This window comes from Mustela erminea, chromosome 8 (genome assembly GCF_009829155.1).
Source record: "Mustela erminea isolate mMusErm1 chromosome 8, mMusErm1.Pri, whole genome shotgun sequence".
Classification (NCBI taxonomy): Eukaryota; Metazoa; Chordata; class Mammalia; order Carnivora; family Mustelidae; genus Mustela; species Mustela erminea.
Window position 1 is genome coordinate 28,581,054 of NC_045621.1, and position 17,576 is coordinate 28,598,629.

At 57.2% G+C, this 17,576-nt stretch overlaps 1 protein-coding gene across 1 annotated transcript; it reads left to right on the forward strand.

Annotated features, from left to right (window-relative positions):
* The first annotated feature begins 3,828 nt into the window (after positions 1 to 3,828).
* On the forward strand, positions 3,829 to 16,704 carry WNT10A (Wnt family member 10A). The gene is made up of 4 exons (XM_032354830.1): positions 3,829 to 4,415; positions 5,447 to 5,709; positions 12,554 to 12,933; positions 15,463 to 16,704. The coding sequence occupies exons 1-4, from the start codon at positions 4,303 to 4,305 to the stop codon at positions 15,958 to 15,960; spliced, it is 1,254 nt and encodes a 417-aa protein (XP_032210721.1). The 5' UTR covers positions 3,829 to 4,302; the 3' UTR covers positions 15,961 to 16,704.
* Positions 16,705 to 17,576: the final 872 nt, after the last annotated feature.

Below are 17,576 nucleotides of genomic sequence, written 5' to 3' on the forward strand. Positions count from 1 at the left end.
CCTATAGACAAGACCTGCAAGACATTTGGGGAATTCAGAGAGCCGTAGGCAGGAGAGGGTGGGATGAAAAGAAGCAAGGACACCCACAGACAGCTTGGGTCAAGCTGTTAGGGTTCCAGACTGTCTGGGGCCTCTGGGGCTAACCCGGACGTAGGGCTGGGATGCTTGCTTCCCGATCTCTACTGTCAGGTCCTAGTGAGTGGTACAGAGTGGGTGCTGCTGGACTCCATGATGCCACAGAAGGAAACCGAGGCAGTGGCATGAACTGATACCACCCAAACAGGTTAAAAGGAGTTCAAAGAAAGTGGTATGAACAAAAGGCTTACTGTTAGCTTGACCTTGATCAAGTCTATAAATCTCTCTGAGCCTCAGTTTTCCCGTCAAAAATGGGGGTGCCTGATAGCTTTGGAGTACCTGGTAAAAGGACATTGCAACCTTCAAATGGCTAGTTGTATGCTCTCAGTCCATCCTCTGGGACCAAGCTCAGTGGGAGTCTGGGCTTCTGTGCTGGGTGAGAGCCTTGGCTTGAAAGGCACCATTTTGACCACTATCTTGGCCATGTTTAAGCTCAGAGACAGCTCTGTGCCCTTGCACTGCTGCCTTGGAAGAAGGTTGGATGCAGAGCTCAGAAATGCCCCCTCACCACCAAGCCTTGCTCATCTCCTGCTCAGCCCCAGGCACAGTCTGAGCCATGAAGGTTCCCTGCTGGCTGAGTGGTGGGGGGGACATGTGGTACCGGGGAGATGGTGGAAGAGCACAGAGGCACCCCAGATGTGTGCATGACCACATCAGGAACAGCCAGAATGCAGGCAGCTGGGTGGGGATGCAGCTGGAATAAGGCCAAGGGCTCATTTTCCCCTGCTTCTGATGACCATCTCATCTGGAGGGGAGTTTGGGACTAAAACAGCAAGTTATTCCCCTTACCTTGCTGAGGTGTGCTGGTCCCTGAGGCCTGAAGGATAAGATAAAGGAGCTCCCTTATGGGTCTGGGGCTCCTTCCCTTTCCACCAAGACAGACTTCTCAGGACTGAGCCTGGCCTGGACCAGGTTGGGGCCATGAGGGGCCCACCTGTTCTCACCCTGATGCCTCCCCTTGCCCTCCCTTCCCTGCAGCCTCCTCCAGAGTTGCCACAGCTGGAACCATTCTCCAAGCTGCCTTTAATCCCTACTGCTCCCCCCACCCCCATTGGCCCCTATAATTTTGGTCTCAGCTGGCGGCTGCGGGGGCTGGGGCTGGGCTGAGGGCCAGGGCCCAGGGCAGGGCCAGGGCGGGGTCTGGGGGCTGCTGATAGGGGCTTGCCCACTGGCCGGGGGTCATTTGGGATTCGGGCTCCAGTTGTAGACCCTCTTTCTGGACCTCATCTCTGCATATGCCAAGGTCCTGTGCCTACATATGCCTCTCCTTGTCCTGAGAAGTGCCCCAGGCTTGGGCACATTTAGACCCTCATAACATCAGGCCAGAACTATGCCCAAGTGCAAATGAGACTTGAGAGTCATTATTTGCTTCCTGGGGTTTTCTAAAGAAAGGGTCTTCTCCCTCTCTTTTACACCTCTATATTTCATGAACTGTAGGGGGTGGGGGACAGAGAGACCTTCCCTAGGCAGAGGCAGGTCAAAGGGGGGAAAAATGGCCTCTCAAGCAGCTCAGTAGAATTCCCCAAATTTGGTCCTCATGAAAATCACTTGAGATAATCTAGGCCTTGCCCCTGGGCAGGCTGATTCTGCTGCCTGGGACCCAGAATCAGTATTCCGCACAACGGCCTATCCCAGGGGGTACATAGGATGCATCAAGCATGGAAGACTGGTGTGAGCTCTACCCAGGGAGTAAGGAGGTCATGAATGCATTCCCTGTCCCACCTTCGGCCTCTTCCTAATCCTTTCTGCACCTCAGTTTCCCCAACAGCCAATGGGTACATGACTCCCAGGCTGGCTTGTCCCTGTGGAGCCCTCTCCCAGCCCAGACTCACTGCCTCCTTCCTGTACTGAGTCTGGTCCTGCTGTACCTGCCGCATACTCTCCTCAAACTCCAGACCCAAGCTGTCCTTGTCCCTGCAGCATGGCGAAGGAAGAGTGGGGAGGGCAGGGGGCGGCTGGGGTCAAACAAGGCTCTGGCTGACGCAGACTGCTTCCTGCCCCCGGCTGTTTTCCTGCTGTCCAGCCAGACTGCTTCCCCCCCCCCATCGCCCCACCCCCACCCCCAGCAGCCTCAAGCCCTTAATTCCTGACAGCTGCGGTGGCTGCCGGCAGAGATGGGGGAAAAAGGGGGGTGGGAGGATGCCGTCAGCCTGCTGTTGCTCAGGCTGCCCCTACCACCTGACAGTCTGGGGACAGGGAAGGCCCCACCCCTTTCCAATTCCCCAGGGATGGGCAATTCCAGGAATGGGCCCCTTTTGTCTCAGAGCCCAGAGTTTGTCCTTAAACCAGGAGAGGACAATGAGGTTGGGAGGGAGGTGTGTATATAGACTGGAAGCCTTACACCCATTTTACAGAGGAGGAGGCTAAGGCCACAGGGTCCAGGTTGGAACCAGAAGCAGAAGCTGGAGCCTCTGCCTCCAACCTTCTGATTTCTCAGGCCCTTGCCTGGGTCTCCTATACTCACTCCATACTGAGATGAGCTCTGTGTTCAGCTGGGGTGGGAGGGCAAGAGGAAAATCCCAAAGAGGAGTGGGCCTGAGCCAGGAGCCTGGGTTGGGGTAGCTCCCAGAGAGCCAAGTACAAGTACCGGGGCCAGTCAAGAGCCGGAGCATCTGCAGGAAGGCCCGGGGCAAACAACACTCAGTGTTGGGGCCACTGCTACTATGTGCAGGGTCAAGGGAACTGGGCTCAATTCCAGCTCTTGGACTAATTTGCTGTGTGACCTTGAGTAAGTCATGGCCCTCTCTGAACCTCATTCTTTTCTTCTTCTTCTTCTTTTTTTTTTTTAAAAGATTTTATTTATTTATTTGACACACAGAGAGAGAGATCACAAGTAGGCAGAGAGGCAGAGGGACGCAGGCTCCTCGCTGAGCAGAGAGCCCGATGGGGTCTGGATCCCAGGACCCTGAGATCATGACCTGAGCTGAAGGCAGAGGCTTAACCCACTGAGCCACCCAGGTGCCCCTCATTATTTTCTTTTGAAATAAAAGGGGGCAAAATAAGATGACCCCCAAAACACACTTTGAGGATTAAAGAGCTCACTAATCCCTCTCCCAGGGCCTGTCACCCCAGGGAGCTCTGCTCCCAAACAAGCATTTACCTTCATTGGCTCACCAACTAGATGACTAGGTGAGGTGGGCTTCTATAACCTCCTTTCACAAAGGGGCAGAGGGTGGGTCAGTGAGCCTGAGGCACCTGTTTAAAGTCACAAAAAGAAGAAAAGCAAAATCCAGAGGCTGTCAAACCTCTTCAGGGGACCCCCCACACCTGCCACACCAGCCAAGCCCGGGAAGTCCCTCCTGAGGTGGGAGAGGCAAGCAGGGGGACCAGCCCCTCCCCTCCAGCCCCTGCAGGTGTGTATATTGAGAGGACACCTCCCGGGCAGCTCTGTCTCCGCCAGACACATAGGCCTCGCAGTAACACACAGCTTCTTACACAAACCAGCGCGCCCCTGGCGCTGGCACCTCCACGTGCACGCGCGCGCACGGACCCCCCCAACACTTCTCCTTCCTCTGCCCTCCGCACCGCCGCTTCCACCCCGAGTCCTGAGCGGTCGCGGTAGCCTCACGACCGGTACACACTCCCCCGTCGTGACGTCACCTGGGGTAGAGCCCTGAGACACATGGGCGGGGGGGGGGGCGGGGGGGAGGAAAGGGGAGGCGGCCGAGATCCCTGATCCGGGACAGTCACTCACTCTCTGGGCGGTGGGGCCGGGCACAGACAGCGCCGCCCCCCCCACACCCCACCCCACCCCACCCCCCCGCCCGCCTCGCACGCCCTCGGAAGCACGCAGGCTTGAGGCGCTGCTCTGGGGGGCTCCCCGGCACCCCAACCTCTCGTCCCCAGCCCGCAGCACCTCCGGCCCCCTCCTTACCCTCGAGAGGCACCAGGAGTTGTCGCAGGGGGGTCTTGGGAAATTCCCTGGACCCCTGTGCCAGGAGGTGCCCGGTGCGCCCGCCCGCCCCCCCCCACCCCGAGGGCGGTGCCCGGGGGCGCTGCCCCATGGAGCGGGGAGGCGGGCGCCGTCTGCTCCCGGAGCCGTGACCCGAGTCGGAGCTCTGTGTCGCAGCCGCCCCGACCCCTGCGGATCATGCGCCGTCGCCCCTGGCTCGCCGGTCCCGCCGGGCTGTGAGCCCCCCACTCCTGGCCCGTGACGGCCTGCGCGCCATGGGCAGCACCCACCCTTGCCCCTGGCCGCGGCTCCGACCTCGGCCCCAGCCGCGGCCCGCGCTCTGCGCGCTCTTCTTCTTCCTACTGCTGCTGGCTACCGCCGTGCCCAGGTGAGCCCTCACCTTCCGCCCCGCCCTCCTTGGAGAGCTGCGACCCCCAGCCGCGGGGGGCCTCTGGCGCTCCCGCTGGGGCAGGGGACCCTGGAAGGAGGGAGGGACTGTGTCGCAGGAAAGTGCTGGTGCCCAATGAAAGACACTGCCCTCATAGGTGGGGGCTGAACTGGTGACAGAATCCGGGCAGTCCACGGAGACAAGGCTGTACCCAGGAAAGTGAAGGCTACTAGCAGACCGGGTGTGTGTATGTGTGAGGGGGAAAGTGCCAACCTGGAGTCCGCCCCAGGCTCGGGGAATGCGTCCCCACCCCCAGGAAAGAGCTCAAACTGCCTTGCTCCACCTCAGAGATGACTCCCCTGGCAGGGGCACTGGGGGTGGGGGGTGCTGGAAGGGAGTAGTTCAGGTGGGGTCACTGAGACAGCTGCAGCCAGAAGGGTTCTCAGTGTGTGTGTGTGTGTGTGTGATTTTGTGAACCCTGGGGGTTAAGTTGTAAACAGCAGTCTGTGTGTGCACATGTGTGCGACTGAGAGTTTACAGATCAGATACATGTTAAGATGTTCCTGTGTTCATTCTTGGGTCTGTGTGTGCGCATGTATCCCTCTGTCTGCAGTGTGCATGTGTGTAAGTGTTCTTGGGTCTGTGTGGCCCCCTCAAGGGGTGAGAAATGTGTCAGTGTGATTGGGACGGTCTGAAACAGGCATTGGGAGTGGTGTCCTGGGGAATGCTACGGACGTGAGCATCAGGGCCTCAGCAGGTCCTTATGAAATATGTGCGCAGGCATTTTGGATGTGTGTGCATTTACACGTTAACTTGTGTAGGTGTGCAGCTGGGCAAGCGGCGTTGGAGGCAATGATGATAAGAGGACCAAGGACAGGAGAAGGCTTTAGGACTCTACCTGTAAGCCTAACCTTTAGAAGCAGAGGTTGGAACAGGGGGACTCTGGCCTTTGGGACAGAGTGTGGATTGTTAAGTGGGGCCCTCCTAGCTCCCCCAAACGCTCACCCACACCCACTCCTCACTTCCTGCAGGTCTGCACCCAACGACATTCTGGGCCTCCGCCTCCCCCCGGAGCCTGTGCTCAATGCCAACACGGTGTGCCTGACATTGCCGGGCCTGAGCAGGAGGCAGATGGAAGTGTGTGTGCGTCACCCCGATGTGGCCGCCTCGGCCATCCAGGGCATCCAGATCGCCATCCACGAGTGCCAGCACCAGTTCCGGGACCAGCGCTGGAATTGCTCTAGTCTGGAGACTCGAAACAAGATCCCCTATGAGAGCCCCATCTTCAGCCGAGGTAGCTGCCCCCTCCCCCCTCCCCTTGCCCTTCTGTGCACCCATCCAGCACCTTCATCAGGAAAGCCAACTACCCCCAACACACTCCCTCAAGCTGGCAACTCGCCCCCCCAGGTGCCCATCTACCAGCCAGACTGCTCCTATCTGGTCTTGGCTGGTCTACCGGGGGCCAGACAAACGGGGCAGATGTGTCTCCAGCCTGAGCTGCTTGGGCTGAGGGTAGCGGGTTCCATGACTGAGAACTGACTCCTGGTTTAGCCTGCTCTGTCATTGACACTGTATATCTCAGGCTCAGGAAAGATCCACATTTGTCACCTTTCTCAATCTTCCCTCTCCCTAGTAAACAGCATTTAGGTTGGAGAGCCTGGGATAAGGTGCCCAGAGCCAGCAGGAAGGATTTTTCCCGAAAGGTGTGGGTGAGGGAAGCCCGGGCAGGTAAAATGTCTGTACTTCTGCAAAAGCTCTTCCCGGCAGGCAGGGTACACCACCAGCCTCTGTGTCATTCTCGCCGCCCCCGAGAACCTTCTCTGAATCAGAGGCCCTGGGTGTGTGCATGCCTCCCGCCCAGCAGGCCTGACAGCTCTGCCAACCCCTCTTCCCCTCACAGCCCAGAGAAGCCCCAGCCCACTCCCTGTCCTCCCCTGGGACTTCTGGGTGACCCAGGGTCCATCGAGACAACCTCTAGAGGAGCTTGGGCTGGAGATAGTTTCTGCTCACACCCACCTCCTGCCTTCGTACCTTAGGTCTTGACTCAGATTTTTGGGGGAAGATGGGGGGTGTATCTATCTTTGCCTCTCAGCTACCTGAGTGGGACAGTGTGGGGACCTGGCTCCTTGGGACTTGTCCAATTCTCAGTTGACAGTGGAGGAAGAGGGGTATCCCTATACCCTGTGGCCTTGGGGCCCAGAGGCTTCTGGAGGAGTCCGACTCCGAGGTATCCTAATTTCAAAAAGAACTCGGCCAGCTGAGGACAATCCCCTTTTCACTAGGACCCCTCCTTGCATCCCCAGGGGCCCCCAGGGAACAAGTCCGGGGCCAACGCAGCCTCCCCCAGCCCAGCTCCAGGCCGCCCGCCCCGCCCCCGCGCGCCCTCCCCACTCCCTCCCCCGCGCGCCCGGGGCGCTGTTTCTACTCGGCCGAGCCCAGCCCGACGCGTGTGGCGGCATGCAGCCGCGAACTAATCCCCGCGGGGCCGCGGCAGACGGCTCCCGGCCCTAGCCGCGCGGCTCTCCAAGGGGCTCCCCCCACCCCCAACCCACCCCCGCCGCCCCTGCCCCGCGCTCCCCGCCCCGCCCGCGCGCCCCGCTGCACCCGAGCCCCGCAGACTCGGCAGACGGCGGCTACTGGGGGACCCGGGCCTAGCGCCCAGCCCCGGCCGCCTGCGCTCGCCCACGTCACGGTACAGGCCTGTGCCTCTGTCCTGCCCTGGCCGGGCGGGAGCTCTCCCCAGCCGCCGAGCGGCAGCTCCTACTCCGGGTTTCTAGGTGACCCGTGAGTTCCCCGACGCCACGTGTTCCCTCCAGCCCTCGGGCCCACGCGATGAGGAACCCCCCCACCCAGTCCTTGATTTGGGTTCTGCTAGCGTGGGCGGGGGGCGTTGGACAGGCGCTGAGGTTCTCACCCCAGCCGCTTCTGGTGAGGCAAGGCAAGCTCTTCATCCCTCTTGCCGGCCTCGGTGTCCCCTCTTCCCCTCTGGGCCTCCTGTTCCCTCTAGATAGAGTGAGCCCAAGCGTCTTGATTACTTCGGCCGCGAGAGGTCTGTGGGGCCCGGTAGAGGACGTGGGGTCTTTGAAGGTCAGGGGTGAGTTCGGAGCGGTGGAAGCGCGCGGGCTTGGCGCGGCGCCAGGCGCTCCCGGGTTCACCTGCAGTTTAATACGCGGGAGGTGAGCTGGGGGGACGGGTAGGGGGTAGCTTAGGGGTGGAGGGGGAGACTTGCCGGGGCTAGCCAGGGCGGGGCGGTGCGCAGTGCGGGGGGAAGGGGCGGGACAGCGGCTCCTGGGCTCTGGCAGTGGGGCTGGGCTCCTTCCTTCGGCCTTGAAACACTGTCCTACTAGGTGGCTTCTGCTCCCGCATTGCGACATCCTATTTTCTACCTCTCCCTCCTCGCTGGGGACTCTGGGCTTCTGGAAAAAATTGCCACTTTCTCCTGCCGCCGGCCACCATTACAACCCTTCCCTCACTCTGTATCTGGATTCATCCTTCAACCTCCTGTGGGGTTATATCCCCTGCCCATCACCACAAAGACTGGCTAAATTTGACTTCTGTGGGACCATTCTTGGTGGCAGCCAGTCCCTGTGCTGGGTCCTTCCCCCAGTGTCCTTTTCAAATTGTGAATTGTCCCATGTTGGGTCAGGTGACCTGTTTCCCCCATGTGGAAGACGGGGCACTGACCCCTCTTCCAACCCAGATTGCCAGTGGGGTTCTCTTAAAGGTTCGTTCTGTTATATCTAGAGTTCAGAGACTGCTAGGAAGAGGTGGTCCCTTGGGACTTCCACCTTAATGCTGTTACTGCATCTGATTGTCCTGGCACGTCCCCAGAAATGGGGTGGGTAAAGGGATGAGGTTCCAGTGTATATAACAGGGCTTTACCCAGTCCAGGAGAGGGCATGACAGGGTGCTAGAACCTGGGTGGGTAGGGACAGGGAGAGAGGCCTCTCGGGGGCTAGAATCCAAAAAAAGCTGTGGGAAGGTCCCCGACCCAGGGGTGGCTCTGACCTAAGGTCCAGGGCACTGATATCCCCAGGTTTTTGTTTTGAGGATCCAGACCATTGGAATCTGCTGGGCAACACATCTGGAGGGAAGCCCCTCATCGTGAGTACTAGAACACCTATTCATCTGTCACTCTGGATACAGGGGACAATGGAGTGGAAAGGGGGGTGAGGGGCCAGGGAGAGACTGGTGGAGGCAAATGTAGGAGATTCCAGCAGCAGGCTCTAGGAACACCCACACAGGTTAGTCTTGCCCTCTTCCAAGGCCCAGACCCATCTAGAATGGATGGAAAGAGGGGGCATGAGGCCCAGCAGCCAGCCAGGCTCTAAGCCCAATCGAAGCCCAGTTTGGGAGTTCAGGGTCTGCTGTCCAAAGCCCTGGCTTTTTCTTCTCCCACCTCCCTTTTACGGCCATCCTTGAGGAGGCTTGGTTCTATGCCTGGGCCTGCAGGCTTGGGGTTACTGGTACAAGCAGATAGAGAGACAGAGGCTTGGGCAATCATATACCAGGATCACCTAATGTTCCATTATTCTAATAGCTCCCAATAAGTTAGCTAATACATATTAAGTACTTGCTGTTTGTCTGACACTGTTTTGTTTTTGTCTTTGTTTTTTTAAAAGATTTTATTTATTTGGCAGACAGAGATCACAAGTAGGCAGAGAGGCAAGCAGAAGGGGAGGGGAGGCAGGCTCCCCACTGAGCAGAGAGCCTGGTGTAGGGCTTGATCCCAGGACTCTGGGATCATGACCTGAATGGAAGGCACAGTCTTAACCCACTGAGCCACGAAGGCGCCCCTGTCTGGCAGTGTTCTGAAGCACTTTTTCTGTACTTTAAGATCCTCAAACAGTTCCCATGCAATGGGTGCTATTAGTATCCTCATTTTACAAATGAAGCAATGAGAGGTTAGGTAACTTGCCATTAGTCACACAGCTTCTAAGGGAGCTATGGAGCCAGGACTCAAATGTGGGCCAGCTGAGTTTAAAGACTGCTCTCAACCACTGCCTCCCTGAAATACCAGGCAATGAAACTGACCCGTATAAACACACACACACACACACACACACACACACACACACACCTACCTTTGTTTGTGCAAACGTGTAGCCACATTCAGTGTCACCCCTAAGTGTTCCCACATGCACACAACCCTCTCTCTCCCTCTTTCTCTCTCAGCGCAGGCACAGGAGCAATGCACAGATGATTTGCATGGAGGGGATGGAGACCAGATCTCTCCCCTTCCCTCCCTCTTTGACTCAAATAGGCGGGGCTCAAGCGTCTCTGATCCCTCCTAGTTCCCACTGGCTCCTGAACCCTCTCTCATCCATGCTCCCCTGCCCTCCCATCCTCCTCCCCCAGCCCCATCCTGGAGCAGCAGCTGACTCCACTTAGATGCTGGCAGTCCCTGTCCCAGATCAAAGGCAGGACAGCTAATTGTGCGTCTTAACAAGCCCCCACCTCCCTCCATGCTTCAGGCAGGCCAGCTGGCCCCGGCCCCACCCCTCTCCCCCTCCAGCTGGCCAGATGGCACAGTGCCTGTGACTGCCCCAGACAGTCAGGGCCAGGACCGAAACTGGGGCCCTGAGTGGGAGCTGGGGGCAGACCTAGGAGGCTGGATGTCTCTGAATCCTGGATGCTTGCAGCAGAGGGTGGTCACAAGGGTCCTGCCTGGCTGCCCCTGCACGTGGCTGTGACAGCTGCCAGAGGCCATGGCGTGGCATCTTTGGCTGCCTGGGTTAGGTAGGGGTGTTCTCTGTAGATTGTGAACTACATTTTTCCAGACTTCTCTGGACCTGCTTCTGAATGTCACAAAGCCCAGAAGATGGTGATTGGCCCAGCACGTCCCCTTGGACCAGCCTCTTGCCCTTTCTTAGTAGCATGCATAGACAGGGCCATAGGAATTGGGACCGGGGACACTTGGGTTTCTTACTCAGGAGGATGTCTTCCCTAGAGCCAAGTGTCCTTTAGCAGAAAGTTACCAGGCCTGGGAGCTGAGAGAGCTGGGGCTGGTGGGCTACCTAACCCCTGTGACCTTTTGCACTGTGTGTGTTGAAGCGGGGGATGGCTTCTGAGGCCCAGGTTGCTTCTGGAATCTGAGTATTGCCATTTGGCCTTAGCAGTGAGCTGATGAGCTCCCTAGCAATAGTGGAAATGCTGAGAGTTCCACAGCTAAAAGGCAGTGGGTAAGCACTTTCCCTTGGGCCCTACCTCCCATGTCAGTGTCTACTCCTCTCCAGCTCCCACCAATTCCCAACATCCCCTTAAAAGGCTTCAGGCCAATCCTCATCTCCTCCTGGGAGCTGAGCTCCTTACAGAAAAGGTCCTGAGATGATGGAGAGAGAAGATAGACAGGGATGGCCTGCTTCTTGGGCTTCTGGTGGCCCATGTGATTGATCCTAAAGTAGGTCATGAGCCGCTGGGCTCTGTCCCTGATTGGGGAAACAAGAACCAATGGCCTGGAACTACAGCTGTTGTGAGTGGAATGAGACAGCATGAAGAACTTCTCAAAAACAGCTAATGTTTCTGCAGTACTCACTATGAGTAACATACTCTTCTAAGTACTTGAAATTTACTAATTCTTGGGACAACAATGAAGCAGTTCGTAACAGTCTTGTTTTACAGATGAGAAAACTGAGGCACAGAGGTCAAGTCACTTGGCCAAGGTCATGTAGCTATTAACAGCTAATAAATGGGAGAGCTAAGATTTGAACACAGACAGTTTGCCTCCAGAGTTCATACTTTCAACGACTACACATCTTGTTTTTTAGGGTGGGTGAGTGGCTAGCTAAGGACAGGAGGACAGGACCCTGTGATGCAGAGGGTGAGCATGGAGGGTGCGGGATTGGGCTAGGGTCTCTGTCCAGTCCTCATTGGCTCTCTGAAGTCTGTGGGAACTCCCAGAGCATGTCCTTCCAGTCTTTGATGCTAGGGTGGAAAGACCCAGAGTTCTTTCCTCTGAATCTCTGGTCTCCTGCAAGCCTCTGGTCTCCTGCTAGGGTCTGGCCTTGGGTGCAGGTGAGTTCTCCTGATTGCTCCTGGCTTCTTGTCCCACTGCCCACACTCTCTCGATTTCAGAGGTTGGTCAGAGACTTGTACCAGAAAATGCTGCTAGCTGGTCCCTTCTAGATGCAGAATAAGCCAGAAGTTCCTAGTGGGTCCCAGAGCCAGAGCATCCTCTGCAAGTAGACCTCCCCCTGCCAAGGAGGCCCAGACCTACCAGGGCCTTCCCAGAGGATGGGTTGGACTGGGAAACACCGAGGAGAACAGTAGTGGAGACCAGTCCTGGGCTCCTGAGAGTGGTTCATCAGGGTGTCCGTGCCCCTGAGCATCTCAAGGAAAGTGTCTGCCTTTGTTCACCCTTTCCTCTCAACTTTCAGCACTACGAGCAGGGCACTGGGCTGTGTTTCAGCATCCCTCAAACAACCCCTTCAGCTGACCTAGACCCACAGCAGGACAGGTGGTGGAATGGTGCCCTTTTCTCAGATTTTCTGGGATGCCTGTGGACAGGGAAAGGGAAAACTCATGGGGTCTTTTCTCTGGCTCTTGAACTTGACCGTCAGAGAATGTTCTGTAGTCGGCAGAAGCGAGTGACACCAGGAAGGCAGACTTGGGACCAGGAGCTTTAGGCCGACACCATTTCCTCTTACTTGCCCTTCTGCACCTTTAGCATCCTCTGGGGCCTGGAAGTCCATCACAAATGATATATATATATATTTTTTAGGTTAAATTTTGTCTTCTTTCTGCAGTCTTATTTTTTAAATTGCAAACATAGCATGAGAGATAATAGATTCAGTCCCTGGTTTTCAAAAGAACGTTTACCAGATACTTTCTGTCCAACAGGAGAGAGGTAGACACAGACTCTGAGCTTGCTAAGGGTGATGTTAATGAAACCAGGAATGGAGTGTCAAGCGAAAAGAGGGCTCTGGGGGAGGCCTTCCCCACTCCACTCTGCACCCCAAACTTCTGGGGGGTGATTTCTGCCCCTCTTTGAGCCTGTATCCCTGTACCAGACCTTCCCCCAACACTGGGCCTCGGTTTCCTCCTCTTATGGTGAGAAGGTCGGGCAGGGAGGGCGGAAGCATGAGACATCTGAGACATCGAAGCCCCCCAGAGTCTGTTTCCTGGATCTCCACCCTCAGGCTTTCGAGAGAGCGCCTTCGCCTACGCCATCGCCGCAGCCGGGGTCGTACACGCTGTGTCCAATGCCTGTGCCCTGGGTAAACTGAGGGCTTGCGGCTGCGACGCCTCCCGGCGCGGGGACGAGGAGGCCTTCCGCCGGAAGCTGCACCGCCTGCAGTTGGACGCGCTCCAGCGTGGTAAGGGCCTGAGCCACGGGGTCCCCGAACACCCGGCTCTGCCCCCTGCCAGCCCGGGCCTGCAGGACTCCTGGGAGTGGGGCGGCTGTAGCCCCGACGTGGGCTTCGGGGAGCGCTTCTCTAAGGACTTTCTGGACTCCCGGGAGCCTCACAGAGATATCCACGCACGCATGAGGCTCCACAACAACCGAGTTGGGAGGCAGGTGAGAGTCCCACCCGCCCCGCCCCGGGCCTGTTCCAGACCCCTCTGCCTAGGGCTCCTCCCCTCCCCCACCCCAGGCCGACCTCTCCTCTAGGGAACACAGCCACTCCACCTAGCTCAGCAGCTTTCTCATTGCCCCCTGCCTAATCCAGTCCTCAAACCTGCATTGGAGGCCCACTGTGTGCCAGGCACTGGACTAGGCGGGGGAGGCAGGGATGAGACCTGCCCTGTCCTGGATCAGCTTCCCCCTCTGCTGGGCAGCCCGGTCCTCTCCTTACCTTGCAGTGAGCGGTGGAAGGGGCACTGGGCTGCAATCAGGACCTTGGGGGCCTTGGCCCTGCTCTGCCACTCTGTCACCTCCCCTATAAAACAAGAAAGTTGAACTGGATCACCCAGTCCCCTACATCCCCCCAGCCCTGGCCCAGCTCTAATGTTCCACGATTCTGTGCTATCCTATGCTGTGATCTTTGACCTCTTGCAGCCTTTCTGTGCAGAATGAGGGATTCCTGCAAGGGGAGGTGCCTGGGGGCCACCATGGCCCTGTGTGGGGGTTGCATGGTTGCTTTTCTTCTTTACCTCCCTTCCTTTGAACGTTCATACTACTCAAAGATCATTCATTAAAAAAAAAAAAAAGAAAAAGAAGAAGAAAGGAAAGGAATAATCTGCATTTAGGGAAGGGAATGGATAATCACCTGCATTTATTTTGTCCTTCCTATGTGTCAGGGACTGCCTGGAGCACCTTAGTGCCTAGCAGCCTATTTAATCCTTACAACTAGCTCTGAGGGTCCTAGTATTAGCCTCGTGTTCAGATACGGAAACCGAGGTACAGAAAGATGGAGGAGCTTGCCCAAGGCCATGCAACCTACGAGGAAGTGGGAAAGGAGGATTGGTCTGCAGGCAGCTGAGCACCAGGCCTGTGCTCTCTCGAGCTGAGCTGCGGCCTTGTCTGCACTCTGCGTCTGCCTCCACTGAGACGCCCCCTTAGCCCTCTCTCATAACTCCGCACCCTCCTTTCCTGGCTGCTCAGCCCCCATCCCTTCTCTCTGGCTCTGCCTGGCCTGCCTTCGGGCCTTGTTTCTGCCTTCCCCTCGCTCTGGCTCGCACCTGTCCCTCCGCATCCCCTTTTCTCCGGGCCTCTCAGCCCAGGCCATTCGCCTTTTCCTTTCAGAGACTCGGAGCTGATTCAGCTCTTCCAAGCCTGACTTAGAGGTGAAGTAAACTGAGGCATATGCACCCTCAGGTCACATCCAGCTTCCACCCAGCCCTGCCCTGCTCACCCAGCTTCTTTCCCAAGCTTCCATACTATCCCAGCCCATACCAACAGTACCTCCCCCTCCTTGTTAAACTGCTTAATTAATGGCTGCTGCCTGTGGGAAGCAAACGTTCTGGAGCTGTTGGTAGGGGGTGGGGTGGGGGGGCTTGGGCTGGTTCCTCCATGGTGCTGACACCACAGGCTGCACCTACCAGCAGAGGGGCCTTTTAAGACTCAGAAGGCATGGTCTCTGTTTTGTGGCCTTAACTGCCCAGGTTGGAGGGCCCCAGATCATTGCTTTCCCCACCAGACGGTGTGTTCTGGAATGGAATCTGGGGGTGGGGGGAGAAGATGTGGCCAACTGCTTCTGGTGTCTCTAGTGAGGATAATAATGGCAAGGGGTTCTTTGGGAGGGGATTCTAGAGCAGGCTGAGAGCTGGGCAGAGGCAGTGGGTAGGCTGTATTCCTGTAACTACTTCCCTTGGAGGCGTGGGGTCTTGTCCTCATTTTCATTGCCGGGGGGGGGGGGGTCTGGTTCTCTGGGACTCTTCCCATTCTGTAGGCAGGTAGAGCCTTTGGCCCCTGTTGATGCTCACTCTCCCCTAGGAGGAACCGTGGCATTCAGCATTGAGCAGAATAAGCCCCAGCCATTATAATGGAGGAGAGAGGAGTCTCCCCAGCTTCTGTCCCCTCCTTAGGCTCTCTGCGAAAGGGCTGCAGGGCCAGAGGCTGAGAGGGGCTTTCTCAGACTCTCCGCAGCCCCAACTCATGCCTGGATAGAGGCCAGAAGCTTTGGGTATGAGATATATTGGGGCCAGCACCCACCCCTGCTCCTGGCCCCCACCTGAGGGGTGGAAGGAGAGGGAATTTCCCTGAGGATCTGGGATCCCCCCTCAGGAAGCGAGAGCCTCCAGCCCCAAGGGCCCCCTGCAGCTGCTGGAAAAGGAGAGGAGGGGAGGAAGGAGGGAATTCCCCCAGGACCTGGCCTGGTGGGAGGTGGGATGGGAGGACAGTCCTGAAGAGCAGGCGGGGAGTTGTTCTCGGGACTGCCTGGCTCAGGAGCTGTGCGGCCCACAGCCCACAACCCTACACACACCCACACACCTCCCCCCGCCCCGCCCCCCTCGCCCCGTTCTGTTTCGGGCCTCAGCTTTTGCCTGAGTTCGATGGGAGTCAGTTTCAGAATTCTCCGAGATTCTGGAAGGCCAGTGTCTGCGCTGGGAGGAGGGCCGTGGGGCTGGCCGCGGGCGTCACCCCTCACCGTGCCTCCCTCCGCAGGCGGTGATGGAGAACATGCGGCGGAAGTGCAAGTGCCACGGCACGTCGGGCAGCTGCCAGCTCAAGACGTGCTGGCAGGTGACGCCGGAGTTCCGCGCCGTGGGGGCGCTGCTGCGCAGCCGCTTCCACCGCGCCACGCTCATCCGGCCGCACAACCGCAACGGCGGCCAGCTGGAGCCCGGCCCCGCGGGGGCCCCCTCGCCCGCCCCGGGCGTCCCGGGGTCGCGGCGCCGCGCCAGCCCCGCCGACCTCGTCTACTTCGAGAAGTCGCCCGACTTCTGCGAGCGCGAGCCGCGCCTGGACTCGGCGGGCACCGTGGGCCGCCTGTGCAACAAGAGCAGCGCGGGCCCCGACGGCTGTGGCAGCATGTGCTGCGGCCGCGGCCACAACATCCTGCGCCAGACGCGCAGCGAGCGCTGCCACTGCCGCTTCCACTGGTGCTGCTTCGTCGTCTGCGAGGAGTGCCGCATCACCGAGTGGGTCAGCGTCTGCAAGTGAGCGGAGGGCTCCCCAACCGGAGCCCGGCCCTCTGCCGCTTGCCAGCTTGGCGCTCCGGACAGCGTCGTCGTCCAGACTCCTGGGAGAGGAGTTTGGACCCTCTGATCGGAGAGGGACCTCCAGGCTCTGAGGGTCAGATCGGCAATCAGGAGGCAGTCCCCACCTGCCTGGACGCCACCCCTCACTTCTGTGGGCTCCCGGTGTGCCTCAATGCTCGTTGCCCCAGGCTCAGTCTGGGGCTGGGAATTAACCCACACCCAGGGCGAGGGCGATTGTCATGGGGCAGTCTCTGGGCCTTTCCCGTTTCCTGTCTTCACCTCTTCCCCCTGGAGAGAGAGTGAATGGAAGCCGATGGGTAGGGGGCGGATGATTAGAAAAGAAAAAATGGACATTACTGAGCTGAAGTGATTCTGTAGAGGCCGCCGATGCCCTCCCCCAAGGGCCTCTTCTCCTCATGTTCATGTTCATTTAACAAATATTTATTTTGCACTTTTTTGTGGCCTGGCACTCTGCAGGGGACGAAGGGTGCTGAGGATACAGATGTGAATAAGAGAGACACAGCACCTGTCCTTTTGGAGTTTACATTCTGGTTGGGGGAGAGGGACAATAAACAAGTAAACACATGAACGAGGTCATCTCAGAGGATGCTCTGTGCGGTGAAGAAAATAAAGCTTGGGGCTGGAGGTAGAGTGATTTGTGGGGAGTGGGGCCCCTTTATTTTTTGTTTGCATTAAAAAACCTTTTTGAATACAGTTGACACACAATGTTACATTAGTTGCAGATGTACAAAATAGTGATTGGACAAGTCTATCCATTAAGCTGTGCTCACTACAAACAAGCTACCATCTGTCACCATAGGACACTGTTACAATGCCAGTGACTGTATTCCCTATGCTGTGCCTTGTGTTCCTATGACTAATTCATTCCATAACTGGAAGCCTTCCTCTCCCACTCCCCTTCACCCATTTTGTCCATCCCCCTAGCCCCTTTCCCTCAGGCAACCATCAGCTCATTCTCTGTATTTATAGTTCCATTCTGCCTTTTGTTTGTTGATTTTTTTTTTTTTTTTTTTTTTTTTTTTTTTAGATGCCACATGGGAGTGAACTTCTGTGGTATTTGTCTTTCCCAGTCTGGTTTATTTCACTCTGTGTAATACTTTCAAGGTCTGTCCATGTGACTGCGAATGCCAAGCTGTCTTCCTTTGTTACCGCTGCATAATATTCCATTTGTGTGTGTATGTGTGTGTATCTACACACACACAGCCCACAGCATTTTTTTTTAACTATTCATTTATTGATAGATACATAGGTAGGAGTATGGCCCCTTTAGAGAAAGACATTGGTCTGGGAAGGCCTCTCTGAGTTGTTTTGCTCATGCAGAGACCAGTACAATGGGGACAGCTGTGCACAGATTGAGGGTACGGGCTTTTCAGGCAGAGACAAGAGTTCAGTAGTGAGAAAAATGTCCTCAGGAGAAGCAGCAAAGAAGCCAGTGTGATGGGAATGAAGGAATCAAAAGGCAGGTTAGCAGGAGAGGAGCTCAGAGAGCAGGTGAGAGTCCCATCACAGGTCCCTCTGGGCCAATGTAAGGAGTTGGGTTTTTAAGAGGAATGAGAA

Excerpts from the sequence above, each read along its gene's own strand:
- WNT10A (XM_032354830.1), top strand. The coding sequence starts at position 4,303 with ATGGGCAGCACCCACCCTTGCCCCTGGCCGCGGCTCCGACCTCGGCCC. Across the intron at positions 4,416-5,446 it reads CTGGCTACCGCCGTGCCCAG|GTCTGCACCCAACGACATTC; the intron begins GTGAGCCCTCAC and ends CACTTCCTGCAG. Across the intron at positions 12,934-15,462 it reads ACAACCGAGTTGGGAGGCAG|GCGGTGATGGAGAACATGCG; the intron begins GTGAGAGTCCCA and ends CTCCCTCCGCAG.